This window comes from Carya illinoinensis, chromosome 1 (assembly GCF_018687715.1).
Source record: "Carya illinoinensis cultivar Pawnee chromosome 1, C.illinoinensisPawnee_v1, whole genome shotgun sequence".
NCBI classification, from domain to species: Eukaryota; Viridiplantae; Streptophyta; class Magnoliopsida; order Fagales; family Juglandaceae; genus Carya; species Carya illinoinensis.
The window spans coordinates 58,021,853-58,039,527 of NC_056752.1; the positions used below are offsets into that span (position 1 = coordinate 58,021,853).

The 17,675-nt window shown below is 38.0% G+C and overlaps 1 protein-coding gene across 7 annotated transcripts in view; it reads left to right on the forward strand.

The window, feature by feature from the left end:
- Window positions 1–16,308, forward strand: part of LOC122292962 (SET and MYND domain-containing protein 4) — a 39,774-nt gene extending 23,466 nt beyond the window's left edge. For 3 of the 7 annotated variants that reach the window (XM_043101574.1, XM_043101551.1, XM_043101584.1), the window contains 9 exons: window positions 236–622; window positions 721–855; window positions 5,473–5,610; window positions 5,788–5,943; window positions 6,172–6,411; window positions 6,594–6,727; window positions 7,040–7,154; window positions 7,671–7,751; window positions 15,770–16,308. In XM_043101574.1, coding sequence (XP_042957508.1) covers window positions 236–622; window positions 721–855; window positions 5,473–5,610; window positions 5,788–5,943; window positions 6,172–6,411; window positions 6,594–6,727; window positions 7,040–7,154; window positions 7,671–7,751; window positions 15,770–15,982 — 1,599 coding nt within the window. In that variant the 3' untranslated portion in view covers window positions 15,983–16,308. Of the gene's footprint in view, window positions 1–235; window positions 623–720; window positions 856–5,472; window positions 5,611–5,787; window positions 5,944–6,171; window positions 6,412–6,593; window positions 6,728–7,039; window positions 7,155–7,670; window positions 7,857–15,769 lie in introns of all 7 variants that reach the window. The other 4 variants (XM_043101559.1, XM_043101591.1, XM_043101567.1 and 1 more) reach the window with 3 other exon arrangements.
- Window positions 16,309–17,675: the final 1,367 nt, after the last annotated feature.

Sequence of the window (17,675 nt, forward strand, 5' to 3'; positions counted from 1 at the left end):
TTTATTTTCCTTGTTCCACTATTATCCTACATCACTTGTCTCAATAAAATTTTTATTCATCAAAAGCAAAAATTGTTGTTTTGTTGTTGCTGCTGCTGCTGTCGTTGTTGTTATTATTGTTGTCATTCTCTTTCCATGTATTCCCTTCAAACACGAGTTATTTTCTCATTATTTTGTTAATAGATCTAATGCCTGCCTTCCTGCTGAGGAATAAGAAATTTACTTGCCCTATAAGTTGCAGATAATATCAAAGCATTGTCGAGAAACTCATTGCCATTACTGCTTGAATGACCTACCACCAGATAAGGTCTCATGTACATCATGTTCTATACCTCTGTACTGCTCGCAGAGGTGCCAAATACGAGCAGGAGGACAAATGCTCAGGAATCATCCAGTGAAACATGGCATTCAAGGAAATATATCTCATAATCTTGACACATATATTTCAGAGATTACCCTGGGCAATGATTCTGAATCAGATGTTGACTTTCCTGAACATAAGCATGAATGTCAAGGTGTACACTGGCCTGCAGTATTTCCTTCTGAGATAGCTTTGGCTGGAAGGGTGCTAATAAAATCTTTGGCAGCAAGAAGTCCAGTTGCTAATTTCGTGGACATGTTGGTATATTCACAACTATTATTTGCTTATTGATTTTTTTCTCCTGTTGATGTTATGGTTAATATGACATGGCTGCTCATAGCCTTTATAATTTTCTGCAGAACCTTTCTCATAATTATCCACAAATTCATCCAGAAAGCAAATTGGAGTTACACATATACTCCATTATATTGCTATATTGCCTTCAACATTCTTCACGCACTGAACTTTTACTAAATGGGGCTTCTATAGCACAGGTCTCTCTCTCTCTCTCTCTCTCTCTCTCTCTCTCTCTCTCTCTCTCTCTCTCTAAATTAGGATTAGTGGTTCTTATACATACATAACAATATCCACAAGCTAAAGGCTAATCTGCCATTCACCAAAGCCCGGTGACACTTCCTTTCCCACAACAATGGGGTGGTGAGTGACGTTAGGGGTTCAAATCCCATCAACCATGTGAGTTAATCACCTAGAAAAAAGTTGTTGCAGTTTGATTTAAATGGTGAAATCATAAGCATATACTATCCATTGACAGGTCTTTTGGACCTGCACAATGCAAATTCAATGTAATTGTATTCTTTATCTCACTATATTACTATATAGTCAGGGTACCGAAATTCCATCATTTTTCCCGGACTGGACCGGACCAAACATCTAGTTAGTCCAGTCCAGTCAGTCTGTTCAGTCCAGTCCAATTTTTTTTTTTTTTCCAAATAAATTAATAAAAGTTTTTATTTAAATTACTAAATTAAAATTAAGTGAATTATTAATGTAGATTATGTAACTAACTCATTAAAAAATATTTATATGGTCAATGATAATAAATTAGATGAAAATTACATCATTAACTTATATAATTAGTAAAGAGTATGTCAATGTATTAATGAGCTATATTAAACTTTTTACATTTTGTATATGAAGCTTAAATAATTGAATTATCCATAGGTCTATACATGCTTTATATTTACTTCCAACTTAGTTATTTTACAAATAATTTATCTAGTAACTTTAATTAGATCGTAGATGTAGATGTAGATGTTAATAATTAGTTAATGGTGAATTGGTGATAGGTTAGTTAATTGATATCATATATTAGCTAATTAAAATTTACATTAATAATAATTGCTTTATATTTACTTACAAGTTACAACTTAGGTATAAAAAATTTATCTAATAACTTTATTTAGATCATAGATGTAGATGTCAGTAATTACTAATTAGTTAATGCTGAATTGATAATATACATTAGTTAATTAATAGAATAGTAATTTGTAATTACATATTTAAAATTTTATATTGTTAATGTACTAATAGTTTAGATGAAAATTATATAATTAATTATACAATTATTATATAAAATATATTTAAAAATAAAAAAATACATTTTCCTATTCGGTCGGTCTGGTCTAGGAAAACCCTACCTTGGGGCCGGACAGAAAACTGAAAATCTACAAAACCTTGGACCAAGACCGACTGGTCCCATGGTTGGTCCGGTCCGGTCCAGACTGAAACGGTTGGTCCAGTTGGTTTCTCCGGTCCGGATTGACTGTTTTTCACCCCTAATATTGTGTGTATAAAATTTATATATGAGAGAAAATCTATTTTGCACTCCCAAACTATCATCCCTTTCTAAACCTGGTATGCAAACTACTGCTTTCAACCCACTACACCCTCAAACTACTAAATAGTTTAAGGGAGATTTGACAGGCAAGATTGTGCCATGGCACTATTTTTCATCTATCTTAATAATAGAATTGAAAGGGGGCTGATATTTGATTGGAAGTGGTAGTTTGATGGTTTAGTGGGTTGAAAGTGGTAGCTTGAATGGCACATTGTAAAATGAGTGAGTTTGAGGGTAATAAAAGTGTATTTTCCCCAATATATTATTTAGAACTAAATAGTTAATTCTTAAGATAATTTTTCAGATTCAAAATGGCTGATTTTGATTGTCACTTCAAAATATGCCCCCTACTTTCTCCCACCAAAAGTTGAATCTGTGTCCTTCACAGATTCCTTTAGCTTATATTCCTTCATAAGGCATTTTAGCCTTATGCTTATGACATAAACATTTTCCCTCCTCTACCTACTCCGCCCCCACTTTTGAAAAAAAGAAGTTATAATAGCATTGATAAAAGACTATTTAGTGAAGCTGGAAGTCATTTTGGTTTCCTATATTCAGTTTAAGGTGGGACCTTATTCTCAATAAAAATGCCTATCTATAAAGCACTGAGTTGAAGAGGTCCCACAGAGAGACGATAAGTGGGAGAAAGAGTCATATGAAAATATCTTTTGGAATGGAAGACCTCATTGACCACAAGATTGCAGCACTGTAACTGCTCAAGACATCATCTTACCACCTTCTGTGGAAATTGTTGATAATACACAATATATGGCTAACCTAATGGAACATTTTATTGTGATATTAAGAAGTGGTAGGGTTGAGCTTTGAGGGCTCTCCTTTTATGCTTTGAAGCTGTATCAGGGTTGAAGGTCAACCGAAGTAGTTTTGGTGGGGGATGTTCCTAGAATGTGGAGAGTATGGCTTCCATTTTGGTATGCAAGATGTCTCAGCTTCCTATGATATATCTTGGCCCCCCGTTGGGTGCTCTGTTCAAATCAAAATCTATTTTGGATGATATTCTAGAAAAAATGGAGCTGAAATTGTCTAGTTGGAAGATGATGTATTTATCCAAAGGTGGTAGGGTCACCTAATAAAAAATACTATTTCCAATTTGCCAACCTGCTTCCTATCATTTTTTCCGCTCCCCACAGAGGTGGCTAATCGCATGGAGAAACTCTAACGTGACTTCTTACTATGTTTTTGGGGTGATAAATGACGAGTTTAAATTTCACTTGGTGAAATGGGCCATAATATGCTCTCCTATTCAAGGACTAGGAGGATTAGGTATTCGGAACTTGCCATGGTTCGCCATGACTATGGAGATACCACAATGAACGGGGGGCCTTATGGAGAATTGTCATTGAATTGAAGCATGGGGAACCATGGGGAGGATGGTTCCCATGGGGAGGATGGTTTTCCAGTGAGGAGTGGGCCTTGTGGAGTAGCCCATGAGAAGAGGTTCGGACGCATATTCAAGAAGTATCCACTTTACTGTGGGTGATGGATCTAAAATTAAATTTTGGCATGATGTATGGTGTGTCGATAGGGCACTTAAGGAAACTTATCCACAAGTTTATGGTATAGCAAGAATGAAAGAAGCCTCGATTGTAGACCTCTTAATCATGTCCTATGGTATTCCCCAATGGAATGTCACATTCCTCAGAGATGCACAAGATTGGGAAATTGATGCTTTTTCGGAGTTCTATGACTAAGTGTACTCCACCTGTTTGTTGGGGGGAGTCGAAGACAAGATTTTTTGGTGCCCCTCTAAGAAAAGGAAGATCACAGTCCACTCTTTCTACCAAGCCATGATGATTCACAATACAAATCCATTCCCATGGAAGAGTATTTGGAAGACAAAGGCACCCCTAAAGGCAATCTTTTTTTGTATGGACGGCTTGCTTGGGGAGATCCTCACCCTAGACAACTAAAGGAAATGTTGAATTGTATTTATCAAAAAAAAAAAAAAAAGGGAAATGTTGAATTGTAATAATGGATTGGTGTTGTATGTGCAAAAAGAGCGGAGAGTCCGTTGACCATCTACTACTTCATTGTGAGCTGCCATGACATTGTGGAATGAAGTATTTTTGCCGAGAAGGGTAATTGACCTCCTAGCTTCTTAAAGAGGCATTCGGGGCAATTCTCATATTGCATCAATATGGAAGATGGTTTCAACATGTTTATGGTGATGTACTTGGAGGGAGAGGAATCAAAGAAGTTTTGAAGATCGAGAGTGGTCAATGGATGAGCTTTGAAACTTATTTGTCAATACTTTAACTCCATTGGTCGATTGTAATTGATTTTCATGTCATGACTTTTCATGAATTCCTTGTTCCCTAAACTAGCATGCTTAGGCATTGCTCTTGTATTTGTCCCGTATACTTGGGCTCTTGCCTATTTTTATGGTCAATAAAATCTTGTTTACCGAAAAAAAAGTGGTGGGGCCTATTGAAAATAGGTTTGGGAAGAAAATTTTTGTGAGGTTTCTTGGAGTTTCGTGAAAGTTGTTTTGGTTTTTGTTCGTTATGGAAATTGAGATGAGATATTTTGATGATTGGATTGTCCTGGTGTAAAGATGTTTGGATTGGGAGTATGAAACTTTTAATAACATCTTCAAAAACTCTTTGTTTCCAAACATGACCTTTGAATATAGAAGCACTACAAAATTACAAATTCCATTTTGAGATTGCAAACACGAACTATCACTCATCTCACTCCATCAAGTCCTATAGAGGTAATTCGTTGATAGAAGGGTGAAAATGCTTGAAGCAAAATAGGCTTCATCCAATCTTGAATTCTCTTTCCCCTCCAACAAGAAACAGTTTGTTTATAAGATCTCAATGGTTGAAGACAAGCTTCTCCTCCTATGCTCACTATGTCATTGTTGCAAACACATTCTTCTTCCAATCTTTAAAACTAGGGACGTTAATGTCACATAACATTTAATATGCTTAATGGTGTCAAATTTTTTAACCTAAACTTTATGGCAGAATTTTTACTTATAAAAAAAAAAACTCTATGGCAGAATTTTTTCCCTTACACGCTACTGATTATTTATATATCAATTTATTTTACTAGGTCACTGTACATCATGCACTAATGGTTCAAATAGTATTTATCATTTTTCGATTCAGGATCGTCATGTATGGCTTGTAATAATTATCATGTATTTTTAGGATTATCAATATTTCAGTGATAGTCATTAGTCCCAAAGATTTCATGTTATTTATTTCATTTTCTTCTGTTGATGCAGATTGTCATACTTATATCTCAAATTAGGGTGAATTCTATGACAATTTTTCGTATGAAATCAGCTGATGTTAATGGTCCACTGCATCAGTTCGGAAAATTTTCACACAGTGAGGTTTCTTTAACTAGTAATGTGGAGCAGGTTTGTGTATGGGGTGTGTCGTTTTTTCCCTCTTTCCATTTCCTATCTGCAATATCTCGTTGTGATTTATCACTGCAAACTCTGTAATAATATACTTTTGTACTTTGTTGACAATAGTTGGATTTTTCATTTATATGTGATTATTGCATGTGTTTGTAATTGTTGTCACTCTCATAGGTCAAAGTAGGTCAAGCTATTTATAGAGTTGGCAGTTTGTTCAACCATTCTTGCCAACCAAACATTGGTGTGTATTTCGTGTCACGTTCCCTTTTTATACGAACAACTGAGTTTGTGGCGGTAGGGTGTCCCCTGGAATTGTCATATGGTCCACAGGTATTCACTCTTGACAACTAGGACCTCTCTGTCAATAAATGCTGCTGATCTCTTTCTCTCTCCCTCCCTCCCCATTTAATTTTTTGTTCAACAAGTTATAGTAACTTAGAAAGCGGGAATTGACTTTGCCTGCACTTGGCAACCAAGCAGCAATTTCCTCATCTTTTTGAACTAAATGTGATGAGAAATAGCTAGTTCTAATATTAAAATTATGGTTTTGTTTTACAGGTTGGCCAGTGGGACTGTAAAGATCGTCTAAAGTTTCTAAAAGATGAGTACTCATTTAGATGTGAGTGCAGAGCTTGTGCAGAAGTGAATCTCTCTGACCTTATTCTCAATGCTTTTCATTGTGTCAGTCCAAATTGTCCCGGCATAGTGTTGGATAGCTGTGTAGTCAACTGTGAAAAACAGAAAACTAGGCACGTCCAAAGTGCCACCGGAATAAGCACCTTGGAGCCCTATATGCAGGTACTCTAGATGTCAATTTTGGGTAATGATGTGGTATAATGTACGTAATCATGGTCTTTTATTGCATTTGGACGTTCTTAATGGACACTATTTACTTGTCCCTGAGAGGCAAGGTGGACTCTGTACTTAGGAAAAAAATTCTACTTTCTTTCCTCTTGCTGAAATTCTCAATGTTTTTTCAGGTTGATATGTTAAAATGCCTTCCAAGCAATGGCTCCCTTCCTATTGATCCTGGATATTGTTTGAAGTGTGATTCTTATTGTGATCTGGAATCTTCATTTGCTGCAGTGAATAGAGCTTGGATTTCCATAACAAGGCATGTTGCATGGTTCTAATTAAAGCTTCATGATTTTAACATGCTCAACTACGTTCTTTTTAATCCTACCAGATCACCTAACAAGAGTTGGTACTTTGCATTCAGTGCCAAGTTTATGCTAGCCAAACTTTGCTGTATACTAACCGATATTAATCTGTGATTGCTTTAACCTTCTTCCTTCAATCTGTATGATTAAACATCCATGGTGAAATTAAATTCTGCATTTTGCACAGTTAGATATATCAGCACGTGTGCTTTTACATCCATAGTTATGCATGTTTCACCTTCAGTTTGTATATCAATACTCTACAGGTTGAAGGATACAATGGTTTCAGGAGAAATCTCAAGCACTGTCCTTACGGCTGCACTGAATTCTCTTTGTCTGCTAAGATCAACTTTGCATGCATATAACAAGCGCATTTCTGAAGTGAGTTCTAGTAACCCTCCTCTCCATCTCCTTTTTTTTTTTTTTTTTCTTTACGATAATGCCATCTATTTTAAATCATTGCAAATAGAAGTGTTTACTAAAGTTACTGAGTGGTGACAAGTGTTTTTCCACACTGGATGTCAGTAACCCCATCTACCATGCATAGTAGTACCGAGAACATACATGGGGCATAGAGTACAACTGAAGTTAGTGTGCATGACTGATGCTGCCAAAAGATGCTGCAACAATAAGATCTTGCTGTAAAGTAACGAATGACCCCTAGATGGATAATAATTAATAAGAGAGGAATCCAAACAATGCACATTAAAAATAAGTGTCATTGGGAATCAAATACTGTTTGGAGTCAAATAATTAGCAGTAGAGATTGCTAAGCTCCCAGCACATGGAATTAAGTACTGGTTGCTGAACTGACAGAAAATTTCTTACTGATTTTGTGGTTTAGTTAGTTTGACCAGCTGGCTACATCAATGACTGTATATGATGTGATATTTGCAGGTAGAGGACATTCTAGCTGAGGCATTTTGTTTGGTTGGAGAATTACAACTGGCTGTGGACCATTGTAAAACATCAATTGAGGTAAAATATCCATCATTACAGGAGTCATAGTGTGCTGCAACTGAATATGGTGAATCGTTCTATGGAGATTAGCACTGCATGGGAGGACGATTTAGGATTAGTAAGGTATGATATTGGCGATCCCCATGGGGCCAAGGAACAGGTTTTAATGCCCCGAATTTATAACTGACAGTGTCCTGTCTGAAAGATGGACTTTCTCCCCTTTTACAACTTTCTCAAGCCTTACTTTTCAATGCAAATATTCTCAACAATACTCAAAACTGTAATAAAATACTCCAATATGATCATTCCCAAAGAATTTGTCAGAGCAACTATAACCCAATAACGTAACTTAAATCCCAAGTACAATTCATTGACTTTAATAACATAACGATATATAGGTAATCCAAAACAAAATCCATAGCTATCTAAACCCTCAAGTCTTCACATAGCAACTCCACCTTGCCCGATAATTTGTCAGATGGATTCTCTAAAAGAGTAAGAAATACTGAGAGTGAGTTGCCACGTGCTCATTAAGTATCATAGTGAATGGGGGTGGGGAAATGACAATTTTAATTATATCTATATTCTCCAACCACAATAATATAAGAGAAATACGAAACATGAAATCATTCCCAAATAGTAAAGTTGAGCTGAAAACATATTATCCAAGCCACGTGACAAGGGAAGTCACAAACAAAAATTCTATGTATAGTCACTTTTGCGTACTCTTTTATACACTCTACTAATGTGATTGATTGTATATAAAAAAAATTGAGGTAGCCAATCACATCAAAGGAGTGCCCAGGAAGTACCCAAAAGTGACTATATGTAGTATTACTTAATCACAAATAGATGTACATGCATCTAAAATACCAAATAGATATCATGATCTTGTGAAAAGATCACAATGCCACGAGGGTTTATATCACACATATATCTATATGTCACAAAGACATCATAGATGCCACTAAGGCATCGATATACCAAACATAAATTAATTGTCATAGGTACAGTGATGAATATACTAGTTGTCTCACAAAACAAAATCTTTTAAGAATTTTTTTTTTTTTTTTTTGATAAATAAACGATTGTATTAATAATAGGCATAGCCCAAGTATACAAATTGGTATACAAGAGGAATCACCTATCTAGAATGAAGAAATGGAAAGAAGAAAGTCATGGAGGCTTAGGCCATTAAAATCTACAGCTATATCCCATAGGAATAAGGTTCTAACAAAAAGAGATCTAAGATCCTCAAATGAGTGCTCCTTGACTTCAAAAGTCGTTTCATTTCGCTCCTGCCATAAGCATCATAGAATACAAATTGGAACCATCTTCCACACGACTGAGATTTGTGGAATACCTCGTAAATTGTCCAATTAGCCAAAAGTGCCACCATTGTGGTGGGCACCACCCAAGTTAACATATGCTGAACACCTCATCCCATAGCGCTCTAAAACCTCACAATGTAGTAGGAGATGATCCATAGTCTTCTTGCATATGCAGCACCAATTGATTATGGTCACCTGCATTTCCGCAAATTATCCGTCGTCAAGATCTTACCCAGAGAAGTTGTCCATGCAAAGAGTGTAGCTTTGGGAGGCACCTTATTGCACCAGATCCTCCTCTATGGAAATCGAATGTTCTGTTCCTGTGTGAGAGACTTATAGAAGGAATGAACTGAAAATGTGCTTTTACTTGTGGCACCACATCGTGTCATTTCCTTGGTTGCTCAGTCTCAAGGAGTGCAGAAGCTGAAAAAAGTCCTCAAAATTGCCAACTTCCCAATCTTGGGCTGCGCTACTAAAGTCAATGTTCCATTGTATTTGATCCCCAACTATTACCATAAAATCAACCACTAAAGCTTCTTTCTCACATGCAATCCAGAATACTGAGGGGAATGAGTCTTTTTGGGCATTATTTCCACATCATATGTCACTCCAGAATTTTATTCTAGAGTCATCTCTTAACACAATTTTAGCATGACGAGTGAGCACCCCCCCCCCCCCCCCCCCCCCCCCCCCCAAAAAAAAAAACCCTTGACTGATATGATTCTAGATCCCTGCTCCATAAGCCCCACTAACCTGTCTAGTGCAACCCCCCCCCCCCCCCCCCCAAAAAAAAAAAAAAAAAAACTTACATATTTGCAATCAATCACCAACTTCCATAAGGCTTCTAGTTCCATATTATATTGCCACAACGATTTCCCGAATAATGCTCGATTGAAAATCGTCAGATTTCTAATTCCCAACCCTTTTGAAGAAATTGGGGAACATTGCTTATCCCATTTGACTAGATGAAATTTGAGTCATCCCCCATACCACTCCAAAGGAAGTCCCTGTGAAGTTTCTCAATCCAAGTTGCCACACTTTCTGGAACTGAGAAAAGAGATAAAAATACGTTAGTAGATTAGACAAATTACTTTTGATTAAAGTGACCCGCCACCTTTTGACAAGTATAGCCTCTTCTAGCCCTCCAATCTTCGTTTAATCTTCTCAATCACTGTATCCCATGTTGGTATAGCCCTTGAGGCAGCCCCCAACGGTAGACCCAGGTAATTCATAGGAAGGGCAGAGACCTTACGTCCAAGAGTGTTAGCCATCTGCTGAATGTTGCAAACATTACCAACTAAAACTAAATCTGATTTATCAAAATTTACTTTCAAACCTAATGCCGCTTCAAAACAGAGGAAGAGTGCCCTTAGTGCCTGCATCTGGTTTTGTTTTGCCTCACAGAAAACAAGTTTATCATCTGCAAACAAGAAGTGGGAAATGTTAATAATAACCCGGTTGGTAGATCACTAACTGAGAGTCCAGCCATAAAACCCTTCTGAACCAAAGCCGAGGTCAGTCTGCTAAGTGTCTCCATAACAATGAAAAAGAGGAGTGGGGATAGTGGATCCCCTTGTCTCAAGCCTTAATAATTGTATGCCTTCTACATATCTAACTTACATAGGATCCCTGGGTCACCAGATTTTTGTCTACCATCTAAGCATTCATTGGCAATGAGAACTTAGACTAGGATTTGCCTACCTTGTCCAAATGCGTTTTGGGGTTTTGTTGTGATCTTCCCTAAAACCTCCCTAGGCAGTTTGCGAGCACTTTGGAGATGATCTTATACAACCTATTTACTAGACTAATGGGCTGAAAATCTTTTACCTTTGATGCCCCAATCTTCCTGGGAATTAGTGCTATAAAAGTGGGCATTGAGGCTCTTCTCAAATTTTCCAACCAAAAACAACTCCTGGAAAACCTTCATTAAATCTTCCTTCACCATTTCCCAACAATTTTGGAAGAATCACGTAGAAAATCCATCTAGACTTAGGTGCTTTGTCTTTGGCCATTTTTCCCACCACGCTGTGAACCTTCGTCTCCTCAAAGGGCCTCTCCAACCAAGAGACTTTATGGGCCTCTGTACATGCCGCACCATTTATATTCAACATCTCAATGGTATTGGTTCTCCTGTGAGAGTTAGCAACTCTATGAAAGAATTTTGTACTTTGATTCCCTTCTTTCAACCACAATGCTCTAGATTTTTTGCGCCACAAGATCTCTTCTAATAAAATAATCATCTCTAATCCAGAGACCACTTCTTACTTGCGAGATAGTTCTTTTCCAAGGAAAGTACCCGACCCTCTTGTATCCTCTCTAACTCATGTTGCTCTTCTAACATGGACTTCTTACGTTCACCTATGTCACCAAAGATTTGTGTATTCCAGAGCTTATAATATTCTTTTAAAACTTTCAATTTACCTGTAAGAATGAAACTAGTGGTGTCATGAGGATCACCATTGCATAACCCTGTCCACAAAACCTTTAGTTTTCAGCCACATGTTTTCAAATTTAAATTACCGACGCCCTCCTTAGATACCACCACAATCAAGCATAATAGGAAAATGATCCGAATAGAGATGAGACAACCTTTTTTGAAATACATCTGGATAATGTGCTTCCCACTCCAATGAAACTAAAAATCTGTCCAATCTAGACCGCATATGATTATTGGACCACGTGAATGCCCCACCCATGAGAGGGATGTCCACCAAACTCAAGTTGAAAATAAACTCCGAGAATTCAGTCAATGCTGGTTGCAGTCTACTTTCTTCTGAATGTTCACTTGGAAACCTTATAACATTAAGATCACTGCCTATGCATCATGGTAATTCCCATTAGCTATGTATTCCACCTAGTTCTTCCCATAATTGACTTTTGTTGCTGTCCAAATTTGGCCTGTAAATACCAGCAAAAGCCTACGTAAAGTCGTCTTACACTCCTAACAAAACACGCTACTGTGTACTCCCCTATGAGTTCCTCAATTTTCTCCACCACTCATCTATCCCACATCACTAACACACCTCCCGAAGCCCTATCAAATGCAAGATAAGTATAATCCACATATGTACAACTCCACATACTTATAACAATTCTTCTTGTAATATATTTCAATTTAGTTTCTTGAAAGCATACGATGTTCGCCTTCCCCTCACGAAGCAAATGTTTGATTCGGAGACGCTTATTTGCCTTGTTAAGCCCTCAGACATTCCAAGAAATAATTTTGGGCTTCATAAAGCAGGTAGTATTCCCTTCCCTTTAGATCTCTCTTGACTTGAGCTGCCCTCATAGTTAATAGACTACGTTAATCTCTTTAGCTCCCTCTAGTTTTTGGAATTTGATTTCTTAAGCTGAGCATGACCGACTTCAATGGCTATAAGCAAAGCCATAAATTGTTCCTCAAAATCCTCACACTCCATCCCCACACGATGTTGAATTTCCTTTACCTTATGAAGAACCCATTCTGAGACATTAGACTGGTCTAGGAGCATACAATTAAGGGGTATGGGCTATGCCTCCCTGGTGGCCCATTGCAAAACCAACAACATCCTCATCTTCTCCTCCACAAAAAGGTTTCTGCACTCCCATTCAGAGAAGCCCTGCATCGAGATAAGGCTCCTGGAAGACCCATCATCTGCTCCTGTGTCACTTTCTTCCTTTGAAAACAAGTCACAACTTTCATCCATATTTTGTGTGGTCTTTGCTGGAACAGATGCTATGGAGAGACGATGAAAACTACTTCCTTGTCACTGTTGTTTGGCTTTGTTGCACCGAAGATCCGCCACACAGTGGTAAGGAAATGTCAGGAGCCGTTTCAGAGACGTTTGTTGTCACCTCCCCCATTGTCGCCGTTACCCTATGGGCCTTTGTCAAAGGCTCTTTAGCCTATCGCGAAGTGATTGGAGCTTTTTTCGGAAAGGTTACCAGACTCCTACCGGTGGAGAGCCTTGGACCTTTGTTCTGATTCTCCAGGTGGGTTGGGTCCCGATTGGTTCTTTGCTTGCATTTTGCCCCACGGGCTGAGAAACAATCTCACTGCCCACCTGCTTTGTTTTCAGCAGCCCAGTTATTATACCACTACTAGGTCCAGCAAAAGTCGAGCCCAGGCTCACTTTTCCCCCCTTTCAGTTGCTCTTCTGTTGTAACTGTTCTAGGTCCTCTTGCTTCCGAGCCTAGGCCCATATCGAGCCCACCTTTCTCCTCTTCATACCATAGCAAAACCTCCACTTTCTCCTGCAACTCTATCAGTTGTGTCCTCAAGTCCAGAAGCATACCATGTACATCCCCCCTCCTCTACCAGGCCAACAACATGCTCGTGCGCCACCACCTTTCCACATTGTACTAGCTATACCTGTGGTACAAGGAGCTTTGCCAGCCCCATGCCTGTCGCCTTGTCTTGCGTGGGTTCCTCTTCTAGCTTCCATGGCGCCGTGTCTCCGCCGTAAACCTCCTTGTGAAGTTTCATCGTCTCCAAAGCCTCCCTGTACGAATGTTGTTTTGTTTGTACCACCGCCACCTCCTGCCTTATTGTTGTCCCACCTTTGTTCTGACTAATACCTCTCGTGTCAGTCACGAACTCCCATAGTGCCTCCACCAACCTCCTTCATCCTGACCCCCCTCCTTCTATGGTATGAATATAAAATTGCTCCTACTACCACCACCGTATTCCACTAATGCCATGTAGCGACCGCGAGCATTCAAACACCTTGTGCTATGAAGTTCCGATTTCCTTCCCTTGCCATGGTGTAGAAGTCCTTTCTTTCTTCCTTTAAGCACTGTTCCGGTGCTTTAGCAACCTACTGCACCAAAGGCAACACAGCCTTGACTCCTTCACCACCTTCCAGCTTTTCTTAGTAATAAGCATAGAGCTCCCATCCTTCGATATTGTAAAAACTTTGGATTCTATCACTACATGTTTAAGAAACCCCATTATGAACACTCCTATAAACTCTAAACTCAATCACAATCTTGCTGTTGCATGCACCAAAATGTCACTGGAAAGAAAAATTATCACTTTTCATCATCGGAATTTTGGGTGTACAGAGAGAAAATGTTGGGTGTACGGAGTCACGGACTAGATTCCACTCAATCCTATTTTGAGCGACTCAATCACATCTCAAGATATTACACAAGGATATTCGAAGTATGACCAGCATATATGATTCCCAAAAATTTGTGCCTTCCCTCATAGGCATATCCAAAATAGCATAAAAAGATGCACGTAGACAGAATTTATAACATGCTAAAATTTTGAACCCGACGTGCATAGTCTTAAATTAGCAAGAGTAACTAGATTTTATAAAAACCCATGAAGAACCTACTTGCTTCGTTTGCAATAACATCAACCAAATGCTCCTTCAATTTACGAGGTAATTGCTCCGAACCTAAACCAAAGCCAACTAAAAGATATTAAAACCTACATCACGGTTGAGCAAGCTTTTAACTAATATCCACAACTAAAACTCAATAAATTTTCCCTAAAGCGAGTTGGACAACCTCTAAATAAATTTGGGAATACTCATACATATTGGGACCACAATATTCTAAATTTATAACACACCCCGCTGGGCATGGTGTTTTTCATTTATCCCATCTGAAATTGGTTCTATTCTCCGTAAAAATAAAACCTTCTACAGCCAGCGTGCCTTTCGATAAATCATTTATTCAATTAATTTCTCAAAACTAACATCGTCAATTTAATAGAACCCAATCCGGTAGATTCAGATTCTATTTACGTTACCATTGACAATCATTACATAACTGCAATATATATTTTCTAAGCTACCACAGTATATATACCTGTCAAGAATATACACCATTGAACATCAGCCAACCAATCATGGGATCATCTAATATTTTCTTTTCAAAATTCAGAATGCTAACTGTCCTATATTTTGAAATAAATACATTCCAACTTATTTCCTTCCAATTTTCCATCAATGATGAAGAGTCTAACAGAAAAATAAAGTGTAGTGATGGTTACCTTCAATATCTGCCGGGACAGAACACATAAAAACCTGCCCATTTCAAAGGTATTATAGAAAGAACCTTCCATTAAGGGAGGAGGCAAAAATGGCCATAAAACTTCTCTGCCCTGGTTGTAGGCTATACAGTACAATAGTGAAGTTGAGTGGAGTGAGTTTGGACCTACGAAAGTGTCAGGCTTAAGATAAAAGCTGGACCTATACAATTGGTGCGAATGTTTTTGGAACTTTTGGGATTGATTTACCATTGATATATTTTTTGTGACAATGACCAAGGCTACTTGAATTAAATTGTCGTGGATAGCTGTGGGATTTTTTTTTTTTTTTTATGGGAGTAGACAGACACCTGAGGGATATTTTTTGATCGGGCAACTCTTACTGATAAAAAGGAAAAAGATTTGGGCACCTCTTAATAGTTTTTTATTGTGTATTTTACCTTAAAAGTACCACAAGAGTGATCGTTACGGAGCCTTGCATGGATAATAATGATTGGGTTGGTAATTACAATATAAAAAAGGGGTTTGGTAATAAACAATTTATTTGATATCACTATTTTGCACCTGTTAGAAGAAGTTCAATTCTTTTTGTAGTTCACATTGCGAATAGGAAAGGAGGATTACCTTTGCATTAATACGATGCAGGCAAAATTAGCCTTTTGTCAGTCACAGCCCTGATAAGTAACGAAATGCAGATCTGATTATGGTAGTTTTTTGTTTGGCAGATTTTGGAAAAGCTCTATGGTCCGAATCACATTGTCATTGGATATGAACTTGTGAAGCTTTCATCTATTCAGCTATCCATGGGGGATCGTGGTGCTGTCAAGAACATAAATCGAGTCAGTGAAATTTTTTCTCGTTATTATGGATCTCATGCAGACATAATGTTCCCATATCTGCAACCCTTACAGGGGAAACTCAGCAAGTTAGTTCAATAAAGGTCTAATCCTATCGCTGACGTCGAGAGAAATTCCAGATGAAAATAGAATGGGCATAAAAGAATTTGAAGATGACCAATCGCTAATTCAGGTTGCTGCTTTGAACATGAAGGGATCGATTATAACTTTTGCCTGATGAATTGCATTTGATATGTTGAGATTTTATCCGATCCAATTAATTCTGTAAAGAGTTGGCTAAATACTGTAGTATAGGTGTAATAGTTATGTAACAGCTAGGCACTGCTTGGACATTTTTGAGTCTAAAGTTGTGTTTGCTTATTCATTTGAAGTTTCAAGTCTACTATTATTTATTTATTTTTTTAAAAGCTTACTTCTGTCATTGGATACTTTATGTATCTTGAATCCTCCCTCTCTCGTCTTGCACGAGAATGTCAGCATGTATACTGTGTACGCCAAGAATTATTGTTCCATGCAAGGACCGTTAAGAACGCTAGGTGCATTTGGAGTCCGAAGTAGTCACCATAGAGAAGGGGAAACAAGCTTTCCAATGGGAAATGAGTACTACCAATTAGGGAACACACACGGTCCAGGATCAATGCACTTGGGAGTCCGAAATAGTCACCATAGAGAGGGGGAAACAAGCTTTCCAATGGGAAATGAGTACTACCAATTGGGGATCACATTCGGTCCTGGACATTAAATGAGTACTACCAATTGAATGAACTCATTAAAGACCCACTTGCATGCCAGTGGAAGAACCTCAAACTCTCAAGTTAGCGATGGAGATCTTATTTTTGTCATTTTTCTCATTCTTGTGTGATTTTTAGTGCCTACTTACCGTACCTCAGATTGGGGGAGGGAGCTCCCCTTTTGTAGGATGTTTGGAGGATCTTCTATTTGATGTTTAATGAGGATCCCATGTCAAGAAGTGATCACATCAATTTTGGGGTCCTCGAGGGTTGACAGTATTGATTATAAATGATTGAAACACTATTTAGTTACTATGTGTCAGCAGAGCAGAGATCATATTGTAGCCTTCGTCTGGGGGTTCCTTATGTGGTCCTCTCCAAGATTAAGGACAGATGTGAGTTCGAGCCAGTCTCTTTATCGTTTTGAGCTGAATTGCGCCTCTATTCCCTATTTTTCCCCCCGATCGAAGAAACAAAAAATATAAGGTCTATAATAATGCTCTAACCATTCTTGAGGAGTAGTTAAAAAACACTGATGACTCTGTGGTTTGACAATGTACATGTGTCCATGGAATTGTAGATGATTTTATTCTCTTGAAAAAATTACAAGTACAATGTGTGGTCAAACTGTTCACTCTCATGTATTATTAAGAGGGCTATAATACATATCTATAGAGTATGTAGTGAAACCCTGTTAAAAAAAAAAAAATTATCGGGTTATTCGCTCAAGTGAACTCTTTATCTTAGGTTCACCTTCTCTCAAGTCATGAACCAACCTTTACAAACCCAACAATTCTCCCACTTGGAAATTAGTACGATCGCATGTATCAACCACCTGTCTCCAAAACTAAAACACTCCACCTCTATAACTCATAGTTCTTGTCCTCAAGCTAGAAGAATAACTGAAATTTTACACAACTTTTGTTTCTCAAGTGTAACACCCTTAGTCAACATATTTATAGGGTTCTTACGTCTATAAATTTTCTCAAGTATCAACTGGCTATTATCAAGAAGAGATTGAATAAAATGATACCTTATTTCAA